Source organism: Euprymna scolopes, chromosome 11 (assembly GCF_053919585.1).
Source record: "Euprymna scolopes isolate OS-2025 chromosome 11, ASM5391958v1, whole genome shotgun sequence".
In the NCBI taxonomy this organism is placed as follows: domain Eukaryota; kingdom Metazoa; phylum Mollusca; class Cephalopoda; order Sepiida; family Sepiolidae; genus Euprymna; species Euprymna scolopes.
The window spans coordinates 6,566,986-6,592,099 of NC_136492.1; the positions used below are offsets into that span (position 1 = coordinate 6,566,986).

Genomic DNA, 25,114 nt, shown 5'->3' on the forward strand with positions numbered 1-25,114 from the left:
TTAAATAATTAATAATATTTAATGATTAGAATTAATAAACTAAATTAAATAATTAATGATAATAATTAATGATTAGAATTAATAAACTACATTAAATAATAATTATAATAAATGATTAGAATTAATACACTAAATTAAATAATTAATAATAATAATAATCATTAGAATTAATAAACTAAATTAAATAATTAATAATAATAATTAATGATTAGAATTAATAGACCAAATTAAATAATTAATAATAATAATTAATGATTAGAATTAAAAAACTAAATTAAATAATTAATAATAATAATTAATGATTAGAATTAATAAACTAAATTACATAATTAATAATAATAATTAATGATTACAATTAATGAACTTAATTTAATAATTAATAATAATTAATGATTAGAAGTAATAAACTAAATTAAATTATTGATGATAATAATTAATGATTAGAATTAATGCACTAAATTAAATAATTAATAATAATTAATTATGAGAATAAATAAACTAAATTAAATAATTTATAATAACAATTTATCATTAGAATTAATAAACTAAATTTAATAATTAATAATAATAAATTAAAAGAATTAATAAACGAAATTAAATAATTAATAATAATAAATTATAAGAATTAATAAACTAAATTAAATAATTAATAATAATTAACGATAAGAATTAATAAACTAAATTAAATAATTAATAATAATTAATGATAAGAATTAATAAACTAAATTAAATAATTAATAATAATTAATGATTAGAATAAATAAACTGAATTAAATAATTAATAAAAATAATTAATGATTAGAATTAATAAACTAAATTAAATAATTATTAATAATAATTAATGATTAGAATTAATAAACTAAATTAAATAATTAATAATAATAATTAATGATTAGAATTAACAAACTAAATTAAATAATTTATAATAATAATTAATGATTTGAATTAATACACTAAATTAAATAATTAATAATAATAATTAATGATTAGAATTAATAAACTAAATTAAATAATTAATAATAATAATTAATGATTAGAAATAATAAACTAAATTTAAAAATTAATAATAATAATTAATTATTAGAATTAATAAACGAAATTTAATAATTGATAATAATAATTTATGATTAAAATTAATAAACTAAATTAAATAATTAATAATTATAATTAATTATTAGAAGTAATAAACTAAATTTAATAATTAATAATAATAATAATTAATGATTAGAATTAATAAACTAAATTAAATAATTAATAATAATAATTAATGATTAGAAATAATAAACGAAATTAAATAATTGATAATAATAATTAATTATTAGAATTAATAAACTAAATTAAATAATTAATAATAATAATTTATGATAAGAATTAATAAACTAAATTAAATAATTAATAATAATAATTAATGATTAGAATTAATAAACTAAATTAAATAATTAATAATAATAATTAATGATTAGAATTAACAAACAAAATTAAATAATTAATAATAATAATTAATGATTAGAATTAATAAACTAAATTAAATAATTAATAATAATAATTAATGATTAGAATTAATAAACGAAATTAAATAATTAATAATAATAATTTATGATTAGAATTAATAAACTAAATTAAATAATTAATAATAATAATTAATGATTAGAATTAATAAACGAAATTAAATAATTAATAATAATAATTAATGATTAGAATTAATAAACGAAATTAAATAATTAATAATAATAATTAATGATTAGAATTAATAAACTAAATTAAATAATTAATAATAATAATTAATGATTAGAATTAATAAACTAAATTAAATAATTAATTATAATAATTAATGATTAGAATTAATAAACTAAATTAAATTATTAATAATAATAATTAATGATATGAATTAATAAACTAAATTAAATAATTAATAATAATAATTAATGATTAGAATTAATAAACTAAATTAAATAATTAATAATAATAAATAATGATTAGAATTAATAAACTAAATTACATAATTAATAATAATAATTAATGATTACAATTAATGAACTTAATTTAATAATTAATAATAATTAATGATTAGAAGTAATAAACTAAATAAAATTATTGATGATAATAATTAATGATTAGAATTAATGCACTAAATTAAATAATTAATAATAATTAATTATGAGAATAAATAAACTAAATTAAATAATTTATAATAACAATTTATCATTAGAATTAATAAACTAAATTTAATAATTAATAATAATAAATTAAAAGAATTAATAAACGAAATTAAATAATTAATAATAATAAATTATAAGAATTAATAAACTAAATTAAATAATTAATAATAATTAACGATAAGAATTAATAAACTAAATTAAATAATTAATAATAATTAATGATAAGAATTAATAAACTAAATTAAATAATTAATAATAATTAATGATTAGAATTAATAAACTGAATTAAATAATTAATAAAAATAATTAATGATTAGAATTAATAAACTAAATTAAATAATTATTAATAATAATTAATGATTAGAATTAATAAACTAAATTAAATAATTAATAATAATAATTAATGATTAGAATTAACAAACTAAATTAAATAATTTATAATAATAATTAATGATTTGAATTAATACACTAAATTAAATAATTAATAATAATAATTAATGATTAGAATTAATAAACTAAATTAAATAATTAATAATAATAATTAATTTTTAGAATTAATAAACTAAATTAAATAATTAATAATAATAATTAATGATTAGAATTAATAAACGAAATTAAATAATTAATAATAATAATTAATGATTAGAATTAATAAACTAAATTAAATAATTAATAATAATAATTAATGATTAGAAATAATAAACGAAATTAAATAATTGATAATAATAATTAATTATTAGAATTAATAAACTAAATTAAATAATTAATAATAATAATAATTAATGATAAGAATTAATAAACTAAATTAAATTATTAATAATAATAATTAATGATTAGAATTAATAAACTAAATTAAATAATTAATAATAATAATTAATGATTAGAATTAATAAACTAAATTAAATAATTAATAATAATAAATAATGATTAGAATTAATAAACTAAATTACATAATTAATAATAATAATTAATGATTACAATTAATGAACTTAATTTAATAATTAATAATAATTAATGATTAGAAGTAATAAACTAAATTAAATTATTGATGATAATAATTAATGATTAGAATTAATGCACTAAATTAAATAATTAATAATAATTAATTATGAGAATAAATAAACTAAATTAAATAATTTATAATAACAATTTATCATTAGAATTAATAAACTAAATTTAATAATTAATAATAATAAATTAAAAGAATTAATAAACGAAATTAAATAATTAATAATAATAAATTATAAGAATTAATAAACTAAATTAAATAATTAATAATAATTAACGATAAGAATTAATAAACTAAATTAAATAATTAATAATAATTAATGATAAGAATTAATAAACTAAATTAAATAATTAATAATAATTAATGATTAGAATTAATAAACTGAATTAAATAATTAATAAAAATAATTAATGATTAGAATTAATAAACTAAATTAAATAATTATTAATAATAATTAATGATTAGAATTAATAAACTAAATTAAATAATTAATAATAATAATTAATGATTAGAATTAACAAACTAAATTAAATAATTTATAATAATAATTAATGATTTGAATTAATACACTAAATTAAATAATTAATAATAATAATTAATGATTAGAATTAATAAACTAAATTAAATAATTAATAATAATAATTAATTTTTAGAATTAATAAACTAAATTAAATAATTAATAATAATAATTAATGATTAGAAATAATAAACTAAATTTAAAAATTAATAATAATAATTAATTATTAGAATTAATAAACGAAATTTAATAATTGATAATAATAACTTATGATTAAAATTAATAAACTAAATTAAATAATTAATAATTATAATTAATTATTAGAAGTAATAAACTAAATTTAATAATTAATAATAATAATAATTAATGATTAGAATTAATAAACTAAATTAAATAATTAATAATAATAATTAATGATTAGAAATAATAAACGAAATTAAATAATTGATAATAATAATTAATTATTAGAATTAATAAACTAAATTAAATAATTAATAATAATAATAATTAATGATAAGAATTAATAAACTAAATTAAATAATTAATAATAATAATTAATGATTAGAATTAATAAACTAAATTAAATAATTAATAATAATAATTAATGATTAGAATTAACAAACTAAATTAAATAATTAATAATAATAATTAATGATTAGAATTAATAAACTAAATTAAATAATTAATAATAATAATTAATGATTAGAATTAATAAACTAAATTAAATAATTAATAATAATAATTTATGATTAGAATTAATAAACTAAATTAAATAATTAATAATAATAATTAATGATTAGAATTAATAAACGAAATTAAATAATTAATAATAATAATTAATGATTAGAATTAATAAACGAAATTAAATAATTAATAATAATAATTAATGATTAGAATTAATAAACTAAATTAAATAATTAATAATAATAATTAATGATTAGAATTAATAAACTAAATTAAATAATTAATAATAATAATTAATGATTAGAATTAATAAACTAAATTAAATTATTAATAATAATAATTAATGATTAGAATTAATAAACTAAATTAAATAATTAATAATAATAATTAATGATTAGAATTAATAAACTAAATTAAATAATTAATAATAATAATTAATGATTAGAATTAATAAACGAAATTAAATAATTTATAATAATAATTAATGATTAGAATTAACAAACTAAATTAAATAATTAATAATAATAATTAATGATTAGAATTAATAAACTAAATTAAATAATTAATAATAATAATTTATGATTATGAACGTTTTTTTATCTTTATTTATGCTTTTTAAAAAATTTTTTCTTTTGATTTCTTTAACCTTTAAATTTAGGATCCAAATAAATAAGGATCCAAATAAATAAGGATCCAAATAAATAAGGATCCAGACCTGCCAGCCAATACAGCAGATGGTGCTGATTAAAGATTTTTCTACATTATTGACGGTGGTTCGTTAGCACAGCTTCCATGGCGGGGCTGCTTTGAAAACGTGATATCATCCTCCATCGTTTAACTATTTGTTCTACTGTATAACCTGTTGTCTCCTGCTTCAAATTTCTGACACTCATTCTTGAATTACATATGCACTCGGTGTGACACTTGTAAAAATTCACACTAGCTGACTTAATCGTTACTGATGTAGTTTGCCATCTGATAGGGAAAAACTGAGAAGTAAACATGAAATTATTCGCACCGGCTGTTTATACTTTCAGACCAGGTAAACAGTTACGGCAAAACATTTTCCCAGACATGTTGCAGCTGTTACAATATAAAAATGTGTATCATCTTTGTATTTCAGATATTGGAGTGTGACAAATGCGGATTTTTTCTCCTGTCCAGTCAACAGTTTGGCTGCTCCTGAATGCATCATCGCCGTTTGGGTTACAAATCGACAAACCCATCAAAGTTTCGTCAAGGAGAAACTTTTCCCCAAGTGGAACGTCCAGTTTGAGGCAAGATGGCACTGGTTGAAGGTACATTTCGTTTTAAGTGAAATCAAATTTATTGGCGAAAAGTAGCAAAGTGCAACAAGCCATGCAGATGGATAGAATATGCGTATATCTATGCAAATCTATTATCAGCCCATGTATGAAGTATAAGTTGTCATATTTCGGCTGGTGAATCTCTGTTCCATTTGCAGGTTTTTCATAACCCCCCCCCCAACCCTTTCCACTTGTCTGTATACTTTATCTCACAGACGTGATGTTGCTAGTCCCAGTCTTTTTTTTTTTTTTTTTTTTTACAAATCTATTATGGCATGTGCTCTTCGGAATTGTCTGATATATTCCCTGCTTCATTTGTTCCAGCTGGTTTGACTCGTTAATCCAGTGGTCTTCATCAATCACTATTTGAATACCTCATTGTAATACAGCTTCCTATTCTAGTAGCTTCTTTCCAAGAACTGCAATCTTGTGGAACAGTCTTCCTGCTGATTGTTTTCCTCCTACCTATAATCTTGATCTTTTCAAGACTAAGATCATTTATGTTTTTTAATAATCATCTTTGGTTTTTGTAAATTTCTTACACAAAGTGGATTTATGCCTTGTCTGTAGCGACTTCCATTAAAGAAATGTTTCGTCCAAGTCAACGTTAAACCTGGATATGATGAACATTGTCACTGAACAGTTCCAGTGATGTTGCTAATCTCAGTCTTTTTTTTATAAATACTATTATGGCATGTGTTCTTCAGAATTGTTTGATCTATTCACAGCTTCATTTGTTCCAGCTCGTTTGACTTGTTGGTCTAGTTGTCTTCATCAATTTACTGTTTCGATACATCATTATTATATAGCTTCTTATTTCAGTACCTTCTGTCCAAGAACTGTAGGCGTGTAGAACTTTCTTTCTGCTGAATGTTTTCCTCCTACCTATAACCTTGATATTTTCAAAAGGAAGATAAGTTATGTCTTTTCAAAAATCATCTTTGCTTCTTGTTAATTCCTTAGATCAAGTGGCTTTATGCCTTGTCTGTAGCGATTTCAAAATAGACTTTGTAGCCTAGTGGGGATTGCCCCTTTCTTTTCCCTGCGACCTCTTTCTCACAGAATAGTTATTGTGAGCCTGTCTCTGCTTTATCGTTATTTTCATGGTAAGTGCTCGTCTGAGCTCCAATCTATGGTCCCCCAAACATTCAGAAGAAACACGCGTGTAGCTGAAGACACTATCAATAATTTCCCCCACTCTTTATTTGAACCAAAACCCAAACGTAGATTCCATGAATAAAGATTCTTTCTTAGAACTGCACACCTGGTGAACTCTCTTCATTTTTCCTGCTTTCCAGCTGACTACAATATGGTTGTCTTCAAGACCAATGTGAACAAGTCCTGGATGAGCCGTTCCCCTTTAATAATACAATTTAAAAAAATTTACACTACCAACGATTACTACAACATTGTCCCATTAACTATTGTAGACTCTTTAACACGTTTCTTCATACACACCTTTATATATAACTTATCTTCATACGCAACTTTATATATGACTTATCTTCATACGCAACTTTATATATAACTTATCTTAATGTGCAACTTTATATATGGCTTATCTTCATACGCAACTTTATATATGACTTATCTTCATGTGCAACTTTATGTATAACTTATCTTCATGTGCAACTTTATATATCACTTATCTTCATACGCAACTTTATATATGACTTGTCTTCATAAACAACTTTATATATGACTTATCTTCATACGCAACTTTATATATGACTTATCTTAATACGCAACTTTATATATCACTTGTCTTCATACGCAACTTTATATATGGCTTGTCTTCATGTGCAACTTTATATATAACTTATCTTCATGTGCAACTTTATATATGACTTATCTTCATATGCAACTTTATATATGACTTATCTTCATACACAACTTTATATATAACTTATCTTCATGTGCAACTTTATATATAACTTATTTTCATGCGCAACTTTATAACGTAATATGCAATTTAATATATAACTTATCTTCTTATGCAACTTTATACACAATTCATCTTCATACGCAACTTTATATATGACTTATCTTCATACGCAACTTTAGGACTTCATAAGCAATTTATATATGACTTATCTTCATATGCAATTTTATGACTTCATACGCAACTTTATATATGGCTTATCTTCATACGCAACTTTATATATGCCTTATCTTCATACGTAACTTTATATATAACTTATCTTCATATGCAACTTTATATATAACTTCGTACGCAATGTTATATATGGCTTATCTTCATACGCGACGTTAAATATGACTTATCTTCATATGCAATTTTATATATAACTTATCTTCATATGTAACTTATATATAACTTTGCACGCAATGTTATATATGGCTTACCTTCATATGCAACGTTAAATATGACTTATCTTCATACGCAACTTTATATATGGCCTGTCTTCATATGCAATGTTATATATAACTTATCTGCGTACGCAACTTTATATATAACTTATCTTCATACACAACTTTATATATGACTTATCTTCATATGCAGCTTTATATGTAACTTATGTTTATACGCTGCTTGATACATGACTTAACTTCATACGCAACTTTATATATGACTTATCTTCATACACAACTTTATATATGACTTATCTTCATACGCAACTTTATATATGACTTATCTTCATACGCAACTTTATTTATGACTTATCTTAATACGCAACTTCATATATAACTTCATACGCAACTTTATCTATGACTTATCTTGGTACGCTACGTTATATATGACTTATCTTAATACGCAACTTTATATATAACTTATCTTCATACGCAACTTTATATATAACTTCGTATACAACAGTATATATGGCTTATCTTCATACGCAACGTTATATATAACTTATCTTCATACGCAACTTTATATATAACTTATCATCATATGCAACTTTATATATAACTTCATACGCAACTTTATATATAACTTATCTTCATACGCAACTTTATATATAACTTTGTACGCGAAGTTATATATGATTTATCTTCATACGCAACTTAATACGTTATATATAATTTATGTTCATACACACCTTATATATGATATATCTTCATACGCAACTTTATATATAACTTATCTTCATACGCAGCTTCATATATCACTTTGTACGCAACGTTATATATAACTAATCTTCATACGCAACTTTATATATAACTTATCTTCATACGCAACTTTATATATAACTTATCTTCATACGCAACTTTATACATAACTTCGTACGCAACGTTATATATGGCTTATCTTCATACGCAACTTTATATATAATTTATCTTCATAGCTAACTTTATATATAACTTCTCTTCATACGGAATTTTATATATGACTAATCTTCATACGCAACTTTATATATGACTTATCTTCATATGCAACTTTATACATGCTTTATCTTCATATGTAACTGTATATATGACTTATCTTCATACGCAACTTTATATATAACTTATCTTCAAGTGCAACTTTATAATTTCATATGCAAATTTATATATAACTTATCTTCGTATGCAACTTTATACATAATTTATCTTCATACGCAACTTTATATATGACTTATCTTCGTACGCAACTTTATGACTTCATACGCAACTTTATATATGGCTTATCTTCATACACAACTTTATATATAACTTATCTTCATACGCAACTTTATATATAACTTCGTACGCAATGTTATATATAACTTATCTTCATACGCAACTTTATATATAACTTATCGTCATACGCAATTTTATATATAACTTATCTTCAAGTGCAACTTTATAATTTCATATGCAAATTTATATATAACTTATCTTCATATTCAACTTTATACATAATTTATCTTCGTACGCAACTTTATGACTTCATACGCAACTTTATATATGGCTTATCTTCATACACAACTTTATATATAACTTATCATCATACGCAACTTTATATATAACTTCGTACGCAATGTTATATATAACTTATCTTCATACGCAACTTTATATATAACTTATCTTCATACGCAACTTTATATATAACTTATCTTCACATGCAACTTTATATATGACTTTGTACGCAACGTTATATATGGCTTATCTTCATACGCAAAGTTATATATATCTTATCTTCTTACGCAACTTAATATATGACTTATCTTTATATGCAACTTTATATATGACTTATCTTCATACGCAACTTTATATATTACTTATCTTCATACGCAACTTTATACATAACTTATCTTCATACGCAACTTTATATACGGCTCATCTTCATACGCAATGTTGTATACAGCTTATATTCATACGCAACGTTATATATGAGTTATCTTCTTACACAACTTTATATATAACTTATCCTCATACGCAACTTTATATATGACTTATCTTTATACGCAAAGTTATATATATCTTATCTTCTTACGCAACTTTATATATAACTTATTTTCATACGCAACGTTATATATGACTTATCTTCATACGCAACTTTATATATAACTTATCTTTATACGCAACTTTATACATGACTTATCTTTATATGCAACTTTATATATGACTTCATACACAACTTTGTATATGACTTATCTTCATACGCAACTTTATATATGACTTATCTTCATACGCAACTTTATATATAACTTTGTACGCAATGTTATATATGGCTTATCTTCATACGCAACTTTATATATAATTTATCTTCATATCAAACTTTGTATATGACTTCTCTTCATACGGAACTTTATATATGACTAATCTTAATATTCAGCTTTATATATAACTTATCTTCATATGCAACTTTATATATAACTTATTGTCATGTGCTACTTTATATAGAACTTATCTTTATACGCAACTTTACATATGACTTATCTTCATACGCAACTTTATATATAACTTATCTTCATATGCAACTTTGTATATGATTTCGTACGCAACGTTTTATATGACTTATCTTCATACACAACTTCATATAAAACTTATCTTCATACGCAACTTAATATATGGCTTATCTTCATACGCAACGTTATATATAACTTATCTTCTTACGCAACTTTATATATAACTTATCTTCATACACAACGTTATATATGACTTATCTTCATACGCAACTTTATATATAATTTATCTTTATACGCAACTTTATATATGACTTATCTTTATGTGCAACTTTATATTTGACTTATCTTCATACGCAACTTTATATATAACTTATCTTTATACGCATCTTAATATATGGCTTATCTTCATACGCAATGTTATATATCACTAATCTTCGTACGTAACTTTATATATGACTTATCTTCATACGCAACTTTACATATGACTTATCTTCATACGCAACTTCTTATATGACTTATCTTCATACGCAACTTTATATATAACTTATCTTCATACACAACTTTATATATGACTTATCTTCATACACAACTTTATATATATCTTCATACGCAACTGTATATACGACTTATCTTCATACGCAACTTTATATATGACTTATCTTAATACGCAACTTCATATATAACTTCGTATGCAACAGTATATATGGCTTATCTTCATACGCAACATTATATATAACTTATCTTCATACGCAACTTTATATATAACTTATCTTAATATACAACTTTATATATAACTTCATACACAACTTTATATGTAACTTATCTTCATACGCAACTTTATATATAACTTTGTACGCAACGTTATATATAATTTATCTTCATACGCAAATTTATACGTTATATATAATTTATGTTCATAAACAACTTATATATGACAAATCTTCATACGCAACTTTATATATAACTTATCTTCATACGAAAACTTCATATATAACTTTGTATTCAACGTTATATATAACTTATCTTCATACGCAACTTTATATATGACTTATCTTTATACGCAACTTTATATATGACTTATCTTCATACGCAACTTTATATATAACTTATCTTCATACACAACTTTATATATGACTTATCTTCAAAGGATACTTTATATATAACTTATCTTCATACACAACTTTATATATAACTTCGTACGCAATGTTATATATAACTTATCTTCATACGCAACGTTATATATGACTTATCGTCATAAGGAACTTCATATAAGACTTATCTTTATACGCAACTTTATATATGACTTATCTTCATGCGCAACTTTATCATAAACTTATTTTCATACGCAACATTTTATATAACTTCGTACACAACGTTATATATGGCTTATCTTCATACGCAACTTTATATATAACTTATCTGCGTACGGAACTTTTTATATAACTTATCTTAAGATGAAACTTTATATTTAACTTATCTTCATATGCAGCTTTATACATAACTTATCTTCATACGCAACTTTATATATGACTTATATTCATACGCAACTTTATATATTATTTATCTTTATACGCAACTTATATATGACTTATCTTCATACGCAACTTTATATATGACTTATCTTCATACGCAACTTTATACATGACTTATCTTCATACGCAACTTTATATATGACTTATCTTCATACGCAACTTCATATATGACTTATCTTCATACACAACTTTATATATAACTGAGCAAATCTGTCAATTCATGAATAATTACTTTAACGCCATTGTACTTTACATACTTAAGAAAATAAATATAGATTTCGCACCTGAATAAGAAAAGTCTTTATTCAGCGTGAGCTAATTATTTGTCTATATATGAAATCATTAGTTACCTATATATTTAATAATCATTTCGAAATATATAAAATAATTATTTTATTATATATTAAATAATTATTTAGAAATATATTGAATAATTAATTTAATATAAGTATTTACATATATATTAAATAATATATATATATTTTTTTTTACACAGTGATATTAATATTAATAATATATTAAACGATCAATTGTATATGAAATAATTATTTAACTCTATATTAAATGATTAATTATGTATGACATAATTATTTAATTATATATGAAATTATTATTTAACAATATACAATATTATTATTTAGCTATATACGAAATGATTTAATGATATACAAAATTATTTAACGATGTATGAAATTATTTTTTAACTATATATAAAATTATTATTTAACTATATATAAAATTATTTTGTGCCTATATATAAAATTATTATTAAACGATATATATTATTATTGTTTAACGATATATGAAATTATTATTTAACTATATATGAAATTATTTTTTAACTATATATAAAATTATTATTTAACTATATATAAACTTATTTTTTGCCTATATATAAAATTATTATTAAACGATATATATTATTATTGTTTAACGATATGTGAAATTATTATTTAGCAATACATGAAATTATTATTCAACTATATATGAAATTATTTTTTAACTATATATAAAATTATTATTAAACGATATATATTATTATTGTTTAACGATATATGAAATTATTATTTAACTATATATGAAATTATTTTTTGACTATATATAAAATTATTATTTAACTATATATAAACTTATTTTTTGCCTATATATAAAATTATTATTAAACGATATATATTATTATTGTTTAACGATATATGAAATTATTATTTAGCAATACATGAAATTATTATTCAACTATATATGAAATTATTTTTTAACTATATATAAAATTATTATTAAACGATATATATTATTATTGTTAAACGATATATGAAATTATTATTTAACTATATATGAAATTATTTTTTAACTATATATAAAATTATTATTTAACTATATATAAACTTATTTTTTGCCTATATATAAAATTATTATTAAACGATATATATTATTATTGTTTAACGATATATGAAATTATTATTTAGCAATACATGAAATTATTATTCAACTATATATGAAATTATTTTTTAACTATATATAAAATTATTATTAAACGATATATATTATTATTGTTTAACGATATATGAAATTATTATTATTTAACTATATATAAACTTATTTTTTGCCTATATATAAAATTATTATTAAACGATATATATTATTATTGTTTAACGATATATGAAATTATTATTTAGCAATACATGAAATTATTATTTAACTATATATTAAATTATTATTTAACTATATATGAAATTATTATTTAACTATATATGAAAATATTATTTAGCAATACATGAAATTATTATTTAACTATATATGAAATTATTATTTAACTATATATGAAATTATTATTTAACTATATATGAAATTATTTTTTAACAATATATAAAATTATTATTAAACGATATATATTATTATTGTTTAACGATATATATTATTATTATTTAACAATATATAAAATTATTATTTAACCATATATGAAATTATTATTTAACTATATATAAAATTATTATTAAACGATATATATTATTATTGTTTAACGATATATGAAATTATTATTTAACAATATATAAAATTATTATTTAACCATATATAAAATTATTATTTAACTATATATGAAAGTATTTAACTGGAGTAAACTGAAGAATAGAACAGTCAAAATATTGTAAAGCTAACAATCGAATGATGATGTATTCTTTGAATGACTATTCTCGTCTCGGTCAAACAATCTACTACCGTGGATTTAATAAAATGGTTCACTTCGAAATTTCATATGGGATCCAATCTCCGTACAGATTTCTGAGGTGAACATTATGATTGGAGGTTTCATGACTGAGCTAAATTATGACGTGATGTCACAGTCGAGGAAAGGATGGGACAGTAAGAGAGAGAGGGGGAAAAAAAAAGAGACACACCGACGGAAAGTGACAGGACACACATGGATGGAAAGCGACAGGATATACGTGGGTGGCAGAAGACTGGAAAAGTGGGTGCTGGCACGAGATGGACATTTTATTTTTTTACACAGTGATCACCACTTATCAAGGCCCGGAAGCCACTCAGGGATAAGGATTATTGCAAGTACATTACGTTAGTGTGGAGATTTGATGAAGTGTTTACTTAAGGGGGCGGTTCATTAGGAATTTGTTAACATTGGACTTGAAGACATCCAAGTTGTGAAGATGGGGTTCTAGGTTTAATCGAGTTTTTATTCTGGAGATATTTCATGTTGAGGTTTTGGGATTTGTGGAATAGGTCGGCATACTTGGTTAGAGCAGTACAGAGAGGGAAAGTAAGAGAGAAAAAGACAGGATTTTTTTGTAGCACACGAAAAGGTAAAGCCGTAACAATTACCCACTAGTATGGCATCGAGAGGCCCCACCAGAAACTACTGCATGGTCCAGATCCACTCACCATGTGGCCAGATAGTGGCGTGAATGACTTTAAAGCCATATTCAACATGATACAGTAAATAATATGCGTTGTTGGAAAGTGTCTTTAATAAATACCTTTTGAAAAAAAAGCAGAGTCAAATTTCTTCCTTTAGTATAGTGACACCGTTAAAATGTAGCAACACTGTAAAAATGTAATAACACCGTTAAAATGTAACAACACCGTTAAAATGTAACAGTTATGGTACAACTATACTATGCTACATAATTTTTTTATTTTTTACATAGGCATCACCACTTATCAAGGATAAGGGTTAAAGAGTGGTCAATTGGGCAATATAGTAATCATTAGTAATGGAAATTCGGTAAATGTAGTCATATTTATTTAAATATAACTTACATTTTAATGGTGTCGTTACATTTTAATGGTATCGTTACATTTTTCAACGGTGTCATTACAATGTCGTTACATTTTTCAATGGTGTTATTACACTCAGCAGATGACGCAAGCCACCCCAAAAATGCTGATTGAACTTATCCAAAAACCAAGTTATTAAAAGAAACACGAGCAGACGACTCCAAATAGGGAGGAAAAAATGGAAGAGTTTCATTGTGTTTCAAAAGATCCATTGTAAAAACAACAAGTGTTTATTCTTATGACAAGGATAATGAAGAAATATATATAAAATGCATTAAACAAATATTTGCCGTCGTCGTTGGCTACTTACAAAAACAAAACTTTTCTTTAGAAAAAAATTTGGTTCATAAAATGAAAAAAAAAACAAAAAAACTCCAAAATTGTTACAAATACCAAAACTACACACAAAAAAAAGGGTTTACAAAAAAAGTATTTGTTCTTTGTTACTTAAAACTAAAAAAATAATTGTTCATTAATTAAAAAAGAAAAAGAAAGTTTTAATACAAAAAATATTTTTACAAAAAAAATATAATAAAACAGTAAATTTCATGTAATTCTTGCGGTAGGTTGTTTATTTATTTATTTTTTTTGTTTTTGTATTTTTTGTTTATTTTTTTGTTTTTGTATATTGACTTCCCTTCGCTCTTTATAATCTGGCGGTTTGCATCGTCCACCGGGCGTTGCCGAACCAGACTCCTGGGAAAACGGGAATTAAAATGTAATGACACCGTTGAAAATGTAACGACACCGTTGAAATGTAACGACACCGTTGAAAATGTAATGACACCGTTGAAAATATAACGACATTGTTAAAATGTAACGACACCGTTGAAAATGTAACGACATTGTTAAAATGTAACGACACCATTGAAAATTTAACAACATTGTTAAAATCTAAGGACGCTGTTGAAAATGTAACGACACCGTTGAAAATGTAACGGCATTGTTAAAATGTAACGACACCATTAAAATGTAATGACACAGTTCAAAATGTAACGACATTGTTAAAATGTAACAACATTGTTAAAATGTAACGACACCGTTGAAAATGTAATGACAATGTTAAAATGTAATGACCACATTAAGATGTAACGACATTGTTAAAATGTAATGACACCATTATAATGTAATGACTACGTTACAACCAAACTACATTACATAATACTCAAGATAAGAAGAGTAGTTTTTTTGCTCACGTTTACCACCACCAAGACATGTCGCCACTTGGACGTAAGGGGCTTCTATTTGGGACAATGCCTAGAAAAGTTTAACAAGATGTTGATTTACATTACATTTAAATTTCTGCTAGGGAAGCAGGTAGCAGGAAGGAAATTCCAAAGTCTAGCTGTTCAAGGGAAGAAACTATTAGAATAGAAAGCTTTCTGTCATTTAGAGACCTCAACAATGAAGGGGTGAGATTTTGTTGCTAAGGGGGCACAAGTGCAACGAGTTCATCAGAGCACATTCCATTAAAATGCTTGTAAAACAGGCACAGAGATGCAGCATTGCGGCGATGGGACAGGGGCTGGAGCTTAGTTGACAAAGTGGGGCTTATTAGATTGACAACTATTTTTTGGACCCTATCCAAGAATGGGGAGGCTAGTGGTAGATGCACCAGCACGGATGTGGCAACAATATTCCATGCATGAACGAATGATGACCTTGTAGAGGTAGAGGATACTATTAAGTGTGAGTAGTCTTCTAGCTCGATAGAGAGAACCCACCTTCTTTGCAGCAGCCTTTGCAATGTCCTCTATGTATTTTTTCCAGTTCGTATAGCCCACAAATGTAAGTTCGAGGAATTTGAAGGAAGAATTCTCAAGTAGAGTGTAATATGTCATAGATATCGGCGGTTGGAGAGATGTCTTGTAATTATTAATCTTACTAGAATTAAATGTTACCATCCATTTGCGGCTCCATTCCACTACAGTCTGGAGGTCATTTTCTAATGATTCTGCCATTGTCTTAGATTTATGTACATCCATTTTTCCTTCATGTATGTTATAGAGCGTTGTATCATCAGCAAATATACCCATCTCGGACACAATATTATCAGGGAGATTGTTTCTGAATATCAGGAATAATAGTCGTTCAAGGATGGACATCTGAGGCACTCCCGCATTAATGCTATGCTTCTAGGATGTGCATCCATCAATGACAACCTGGATGCCTAAGCAGGATCTAATTATATTTAGTTTTTGTCCAGTTATACTGTATGATTTAATTTTCATTAGCAGCCCTTCATTAGCAGTGTCAGAAATTTCGTGAAAATAGTGAATAATTCCACCCCATCTTTCCAAGCTTATAACTCCTCGAAAAATGTAATTCAAGCCCTAATTTTTTTTTCAATTAAAGGAGTAAGGACCAAGGTTTTATTTAAAAAAAAAAACAAAACAAAACAATGTGTTTTTTTTTTTTTAAAAAGGTTTTAAACTTCGGACTTTACAGGTAAATTTCTAAAAAACTGATTTTTTTTTTGTTTTAAATTTGAATATATTATTTATTGACCTTTTCTCTTCAATTTGTGATATATAAACCTATTAAACATAAATTAATTATTTACTTTTTAATAGACATTTCAAAATGAAAGGCGTAAATTATTCGACCCCCTATCTTTCTAAGCTTATAACTCCTCGAAAAATGTAATTCAAGCCCTAATTTTTTTTTCAATTAAAGGAGCAAGGACCAAGGTTTCATTAAAAAAAAAAAAAAAAAGACAAAAAGAAAAAATGTGTTCTTATAAAATAAGGTTTTAAACTTCGGACTTTACAGGTAAATTTCTAAAAAACTGATTTTTTTTTTTGTTTTAAATTTGAATATATTATTTATTGACCTTTTCTCTTCAATTTGTGATATATAAACCTATTAAACATAAATTAATTATTTACTTTTTAATAGACATTTCAAAATGGGGGGGCGTGAAAATGGGGGGGCGTGAATTTAAAAAAAACGTTTGTCTAAAATATTATATTCGGTTTATTGGAAAGAACATAAAATTTCACATTGACCCTGAAAATATCGTAAAAATAGAATCAATAGAAAAATTTTGATAGATTTTTAAAATTTAAAAATTTAAAAATATTGAGTTTAAAAATTGAAAAATATTGAGTTCGGAAAATTCATTACTGTTTTAAAAAAAAAATAAAAATATTTTTATTACTTTTAAAACAACTGTAATAGTTTATTTTGGAAGTATAATCCATAAAGAAAATAAATAACCCACTTTTAACAGAGAAATTACGAGATTTTTATATTGTATTCGCAGTTTCGTGTTAGGGGTGTCAAAAATTCCTACAAAAATTCTGATACTGCTAGCCCTTCATGCCACACTTTGTCAAAGGCCTTGAATATATCAAGAGCTACAGCCCTGGCTTCTCCCGCCTTATCCAGTACATGGTAAATGCATTCAGAAATGATTGTTAAAATATCTGCAGTAGAACAACATTGCCTGAATCCATACTGTTTGTCAGAGAGAAGATTTGCTTTTGCGAGGTGGTGAACTAGTGCTTGATTAATTAAGGTCACAAAGATTTTAGCGAAGAGAGGGAGGAGACTAATAGGGCGATAATTGAGAGGGTCAGTTCTTTCACCAGAATTCTTGTACACTGGTACCACAGAGGCCATCTTCCAGCTATTAAGGAAGCAAGATTCAGCAAAGCATTTATTGTAGAACTTGGAAAATATGGGGGCTAGCTCAGATGAGCATTTCTTAATTAGTATAGCAGGGATGAGATCAAGCCCACACGCCTTGGAGATGTCTAAGTTTTTTATGATATCGCAGACATGAGAAAGGGTGATTTTCGCATAGGGAAATTTGGGAGGGAGCTGTTTGTTGACTCAAAGGTGGAGTTTGAGGCGAATCGCTGGGCAAGCAGTTCTGCTGTCTTCGGTGCCGTGCGTGCGACCTTCTGGTTGTTGGATAGTGGAGGAATTACTGATTGCCCTTTATTCACTACACTATTATAGACTTCCCAGAAATCACGAGTTCCGATCTTTTGCGATTCTATGCGTTCCCTGATTATTTCAGCATGCTTTCTTTTGGCTGTTGCTATTTCTCGCTTACAATGATTTCTAGCATCTATGAATTTTTACATGCTGGCATGTGTTGAATGCATTTTTTTAAATTAACTTATGGCATACAAACTGGCGGAATGCATGTCTTTGTGTAATGGCAGCTGCACAATGAGGGTGAGTGGGGTTTGCTATAATATTTCCATGTAGAAACATGTGCTTCAATGTCCACTTTGCATCATTCAGTTGTCACATTGGCACACTGTTCAGCAGGAAGAGAGAAGATATTGATCCACGGGGCATCTCTGATGTGTTCTCTAATGGCAGCTCTGTTGTCTGTTGTAGTATCTTGTTGTTTTGAGCAATGGCTCCTCACCTTAGAGTTGGGATTTAAGTGTGATGTCAACTGATACCATTAGGTGGTCTGCATTTCCAAGTGGACTGTAGGCATTAGTCACACAATCTTTGGGTACTGTAGTGAGGAATAGGTCTAGAAGTGAAGCTTGCAGGGGTTCACGATCTGGTAGGCAGGTCAGGAACATTACTGTCTGTGTGAGGGAATGGGCTGTAGAGAAGCTATGAGTAGAACGTCCAGCTGCATCTGTGTAGCCTGAGAAAACAAGCCAATTTTTATGGTGGATATTAAAGTCACCAAACACATGTATTTGGGCGTTACTATCTAAGGAGAGTGCTGCATCTATACTATCAGATACATGATCGATTAGGGTTCAATCCTGACTTGAGGGAGAACACTAGAGAAAATATAAGTAACTAACACAGTTATGAAATGTTAGTCGAAAGCACATAAAAGCTTGGTCATCAGATTCAAGACGTTTCTCTCTAGTTAAAGAGAAGGTGCTACGAATATAATCTCCAAGCCTGTGCATATATCTATCCGAGTCCTTAAGGCAGAGAGGGAGGTATCCTGTCATGTTAAAGTAGTTAGAGAGGATTGAGGAGTGTAAGTTTGTTTCACTTAATGCTAAGATATCCGGATGTAAAACTCTACATCATCTAGATTACCTCTAACCCCACGGATATTTGTGAAAATGAATCTCAAGGATAGAGGCAAATTGGTTTTGTTTGGGTGATTGTCTGGTTCGATCGTGGTATTTGTTTGGATTCTCATTTCATTACGTTTTTGTTTAATTTTAGGTTAGGGCAAAAGTGTTGAGCAAAGTGTGCCAGTTTGAACGCCAAGTATACACTCATAGTGGTTCATTAGCCAAGTCCTGTCTAGAAAGTTGTGGCCTCGTAGAAGCCCACCAGAGACAGCAGCAGGGCTCTTTCCATGCGCGATATGGAACTACAACCATCCTGATGATAGAGCAGCCACTCTAAGTGCTACCAAAGAGTTAGGGCTTCTGTACTATCAGTCAGAAACAGCAGCTAGACAAACTGTCAATCTCTTAGACAAGACCAACCAAAACAAGCCGAGTGAGCACAAGTTGGATGCAAGCAAACCCAATTTGTAAGTTCCTGAGAGAAATTGAGAGTGAGGAATTAGGGAATGTCCTGGTCAGGAAACAAGGCCAAGCACAGGGTGGCTCTGATATTGTACCTCTGTGCCTGGCTAATAGACAAGGAAGAGTGTGAAAGCCGGCGATAGGTAGAGCTTATCTACTCCTTAAAAAAACAAAACAAAAAAAAAATTAAAAATCAAGTTTGAATAATAATGATACAAATTATTAAAAAAAATGTTTTTACTCATGGGCATAATGCAATGATATTCATTTCAAAATGAAATATATGAAATACAGTTAATAAATTGCTAACATTTTGAACATATACTTATTTTTTTCTACATATATTTTTTAGGTGACAACTTCTGGGAAATTTGTATATGATCTTGATTCTCCACATAAGAAACCTTATGAAGCTCTCCTAATTGGAAGGTATAGAAGTAATAAAGAGGCTGCCAGTCATGGAGGGGAAAACAAGCTTCCGCAGGAGAAGGTTATAATTAGCATCCCATGTAGTTTGCACTCTAAGAAACCACACCTGGAAGGTAGGTTGTTTTTTGTTTTTAATTGACTTTCTTTTTACTTTTTTAAATTCTAAATTAAATTTTTTTTTTAATTTTCAATTTTTTTTTACTTTTGTTAATTTTCATTTTTTTACTTCTTTTAAGTTAAATTTTTTTAAACTTTTAAATTTTTTTACTTTCTTTTTTACTTATCTTAATTTTAAAATAATTTTTATTTTTTTAATTTTTTTTTACCTTTTTAAAATGTTTTAAATTCTTATAATTTTTTTACTTTTTTAATTAAAATTTTTTTAAACCTTTCTTTTAATTTGTAAGGTTTTTTTTTTACCTTTTTTTTTTAAGTTTTTCGATATTTACATTTTTTTTACTTTTTTTTAATTTGTAATTTTTTAAAACTTAGTTTTAAATTTGTAAAAAAAATGTACTTTTTTTTTATTTGTACGTTTTTTTTTTACTTATTTAAAATACTTTATGTATTTTTAAAACTTTTTTCATTAAAAATTTGGTAAAATTTTTCTAATATCATCATCATCATCATCATCATCATCATCATCATTCGATTAGGTTTAAAGTCCATTTTACATGCTGGCATGTGTTGAATGCATTTTTTTAAATTAACTTCCAAAGTAACCTATCTCTGTCCAGGCATGACGAAGTATTACTTTATTATTCATCTCTCCTTCTTTAAAATTCATCCTTTTTTTTTTTAAGAAATTGGTTTCTGAACTAAACTGTCTCGGACCAGGTCTTTATTTATCCCTCTTTCTCTTAAATTCATGTTTATCTTTTAGAAATTGGTTTCTGAGCTAAACTATCTCTGACCAGGTCTTCATTTATCCCTCTCTCTCTCTTAAATCCATGTTTATCTTTTAGAAATTGGTTTCTGAGCTAAAGTATCTCCGACCAGGTCTTCATTTATCTCTCTCTCTCTCTTAAATCCATGTTTATCTTTTATAAATTGGTTTCTGAGCTAAACTATCTCTGACCAGGTCTTCATTTATCCCTCTCTCTCTCTTAAATCCATGTTTATCTTTTATAAATTGGTTTCTGAGCTAAACTATCTCCGACCAGGTCTTCATTTATCCCTCTCTCTCTTAAATCCATGTTTATCTTTTAGAAATTGGTTTCTGAGCTAAACTATCTCCGACCAGGTCTTCATTTATCTCTCTCTCTCTCTTAAATCCATGTTTATCTTTTAGAAATTGGTTTCTGAGCTAAACTATCTCCGACCAGGTCTTCATTTATCCCTCTCTCTCTTAAATCCATGTTCATCTTTTAGAAATTGGTTTCTGAGCTAAACTATCTCCGACCAGGTCTTCATTTATCTCTCTCTCTCTCTCTTAAATCCATGTTTATCTTTTAGAAATTGGTTTCTGAGCTAAACTATCTCCGACCAGGTCTTCATTTATCCCTTCTTCTTTTAAATTAATCCTTATTCCTCCCATGTTTCTCTTGATCTTCCCCTGTGAACTGAACCTACATATACTAACAAAAACTTCATATTATTTGTATTATTCAGGCTAGTGTTTTTATTTTGAGTGTCATGCTCACAACATTCCGGTCAATGTAACCTTCAGCCTTCTTCATACGCATCTTGCTGAACTCCAGAATCTATATGCAATTTCCAACAGAACCGTTTTTTTTATCTATGAAGGTAACATGTTCTCGTTCCATCAGCCATAACCAAGTAGAAGCTTCAAGTAGTTCACAATTGTATTTTTAATATCGTTTTTGGCCTTCGGGCCGGGATCAAAATGTAGTATCTGTTCCGGCAGATACTGCAAGCAAAGACCATATGAGGGGGCGACCCCACATATAAGACCTTGGTCAATGTAGGGGCAACCCTTCATACCAATTGTCACTATCCAGCTCCCTTACTCCCCGGGGAGTTGGTCCCCATTTCCCCTTAACTCCTCACATTAAAAATCGGCCTTGTGCCTAATTTGCTCGGTGGGGGAGCAAATAAATACCATCTGTTCCGGCAAATACTGCAAGCAAAGACGATATGTGGGGGTAACCCCACATATAAGACCTTGGTTAATGTAGAGGCAACCCTTCATACCAATTGTCACTATCCAGCTCCCATTTCCTACCCATCGGGAGCTGGTCCCCTTTTCCCTCCCCTCTCCCTCTCTTTCCACATTAAAAAGCGGCCTTGTGCCTAATTTGCTCAGTGGGGAAGCAAAAAAATACTTCTTGGCCTTCAGGCCAGGATCAAAATGTAGTATCTGTTCTGCAGATGCTGCACTTAAGATAATTTGTCCCAGTCAATGGAGGGGAAACCCTCTATACTGGGACAATTATTATTTTTGGTAACCAGAGTGCCCCCTTTTTGCCTACTTTTAGGGGAGCTGGTTTTTACCCCACATTAAAAACGGCCTTGTGCCTAATTTGCTTTGGTGGGGAAGCAAATAAATACATTAATATCGTCCCACTGAGGATTGAACCTTTAACTTCCAGAAAAGTGTCAATAAGAACTAAATTAATTAGTATTTTATCCGTTACGTCAAGGGTTCTTGTGAAGTTCGATAAGATAAACCTGAAGAAGGTTGGAGGTTACATCGGCCGAAACGTTGTGAAAGTTACACTCAAGATGAGAACCATAGTTCAAATAATCCGAATAATCCAAATTATCAATCCTCATCACAAAAATTCTAAAATATAGCAAGAACTCTGATTTATATTTTTAATGTGACTAAACCATCAAAGTCTCCCCCCCCCCGGAATCACCACTTATCAAGGCACAAAGGCCACTCGAGGATAAGGGGGTAATGAATGTAAGGTGGTAGTGTAGTAATTGTTAATGGTGTAAAAAGAACTTGTTTATATTAGATTTGAAGGCTATCATGTTGCATTGAACCAGGAAGTAGACCAGCGGAACAGTGTTCCACAGGTGGGTAGTTTTGGGAAAGAAAGAAGCTTTGTTCATGGAATCTTCATTTAGATTTAGGCAAGTACGTCCAAGGATGAAGTACTGCTGCCACATCTGGGCAGGAGCTGCTAAAAACAGCCTATCCTGCCTTGACAGAGTACAGACTTCGTAGCCTAGTGGGGGATGCCCTTTTCCCTTCCATGCAACCTCTCTCCCACAGAAGAGACGTTGCAAGCCTGTCCTTGTTTTATTGTTATTTCCATGGCAAATGCGCATCTGAGCTCCAATCTCTGGTCCCCCATTGCCAATCTTTCACGAAAAACACACGTCTAGCTGAAACCACTGTCAATAATTTTCCCCTACTCTTTATCTGTGCCTAAATCAAAACGTAGATTCCATGAACAAGGCTTCTTTCTTAGAAGTGCACGCCTATGGAACTCTCTTCCGTTTGCCTGTTTCCCACCTGACTACAACTTGGATGTCTTCAAGTCCAACATAAACAAATTCCTGATAAAAAGAAAATAGATATTAATTTTATTTGTAACTTCATAATAATATATATTTTCAAAGGCAGCTTAAGTGGAGGCTTTTAAGCTTGTAATATTTTTTCGACAATTCACACCGCGATAATTCTCTGACATGCATTCATTAAAACTAAAACTAAATATAGCCTACATTTGAACCCCTTACACCTAATAGTTGTGTGCCAAAATTCATTAAATTAAATAAGGATCAATAAATGTTTCGCATTTCCAATATCCATTTTTCAATCAAACTGATTTTGATTGTCGGAACCTACGAACGTGATGAAGCCTCACATGCCTCCCAAAAGTGACTTAGTCCACAATACATTGCAGTCTACATTGCACTGTAGAGAACCTGTAGTTGATTTTTATAAAATTATTTCGTTGGGATTAAA

The 25,114-nt window shown here is 26.4% G+C and overlaps 1 protein-coding gene across 1 annotated transcript in view; it reads left to right on the forward strand.

Moving 5' to 3' along the window:
• The window catches only part of LOC145287758 (N(6)-adenine-specific methyltransferase METTL4-like), a 769,319-nt gene that overhangs the window by 440,492 nt on the left and 303,713 nt on the right, over nt 1-25,114 (forward strand). The window contains exons 6-7 of the mRNA XM_080135539.1: nt 5,493-5,667; nt 21,155-21,344. Of these exons, the coding sequence (XP_079991665.1) occupies nt 5,493-5,667; nt 21,155-21,344 (365 nt within the window). The remainder of the gene's footprint in view (nt 1-5,492; nt 5,668-21,154; nt 21,345-25,114) is intronic.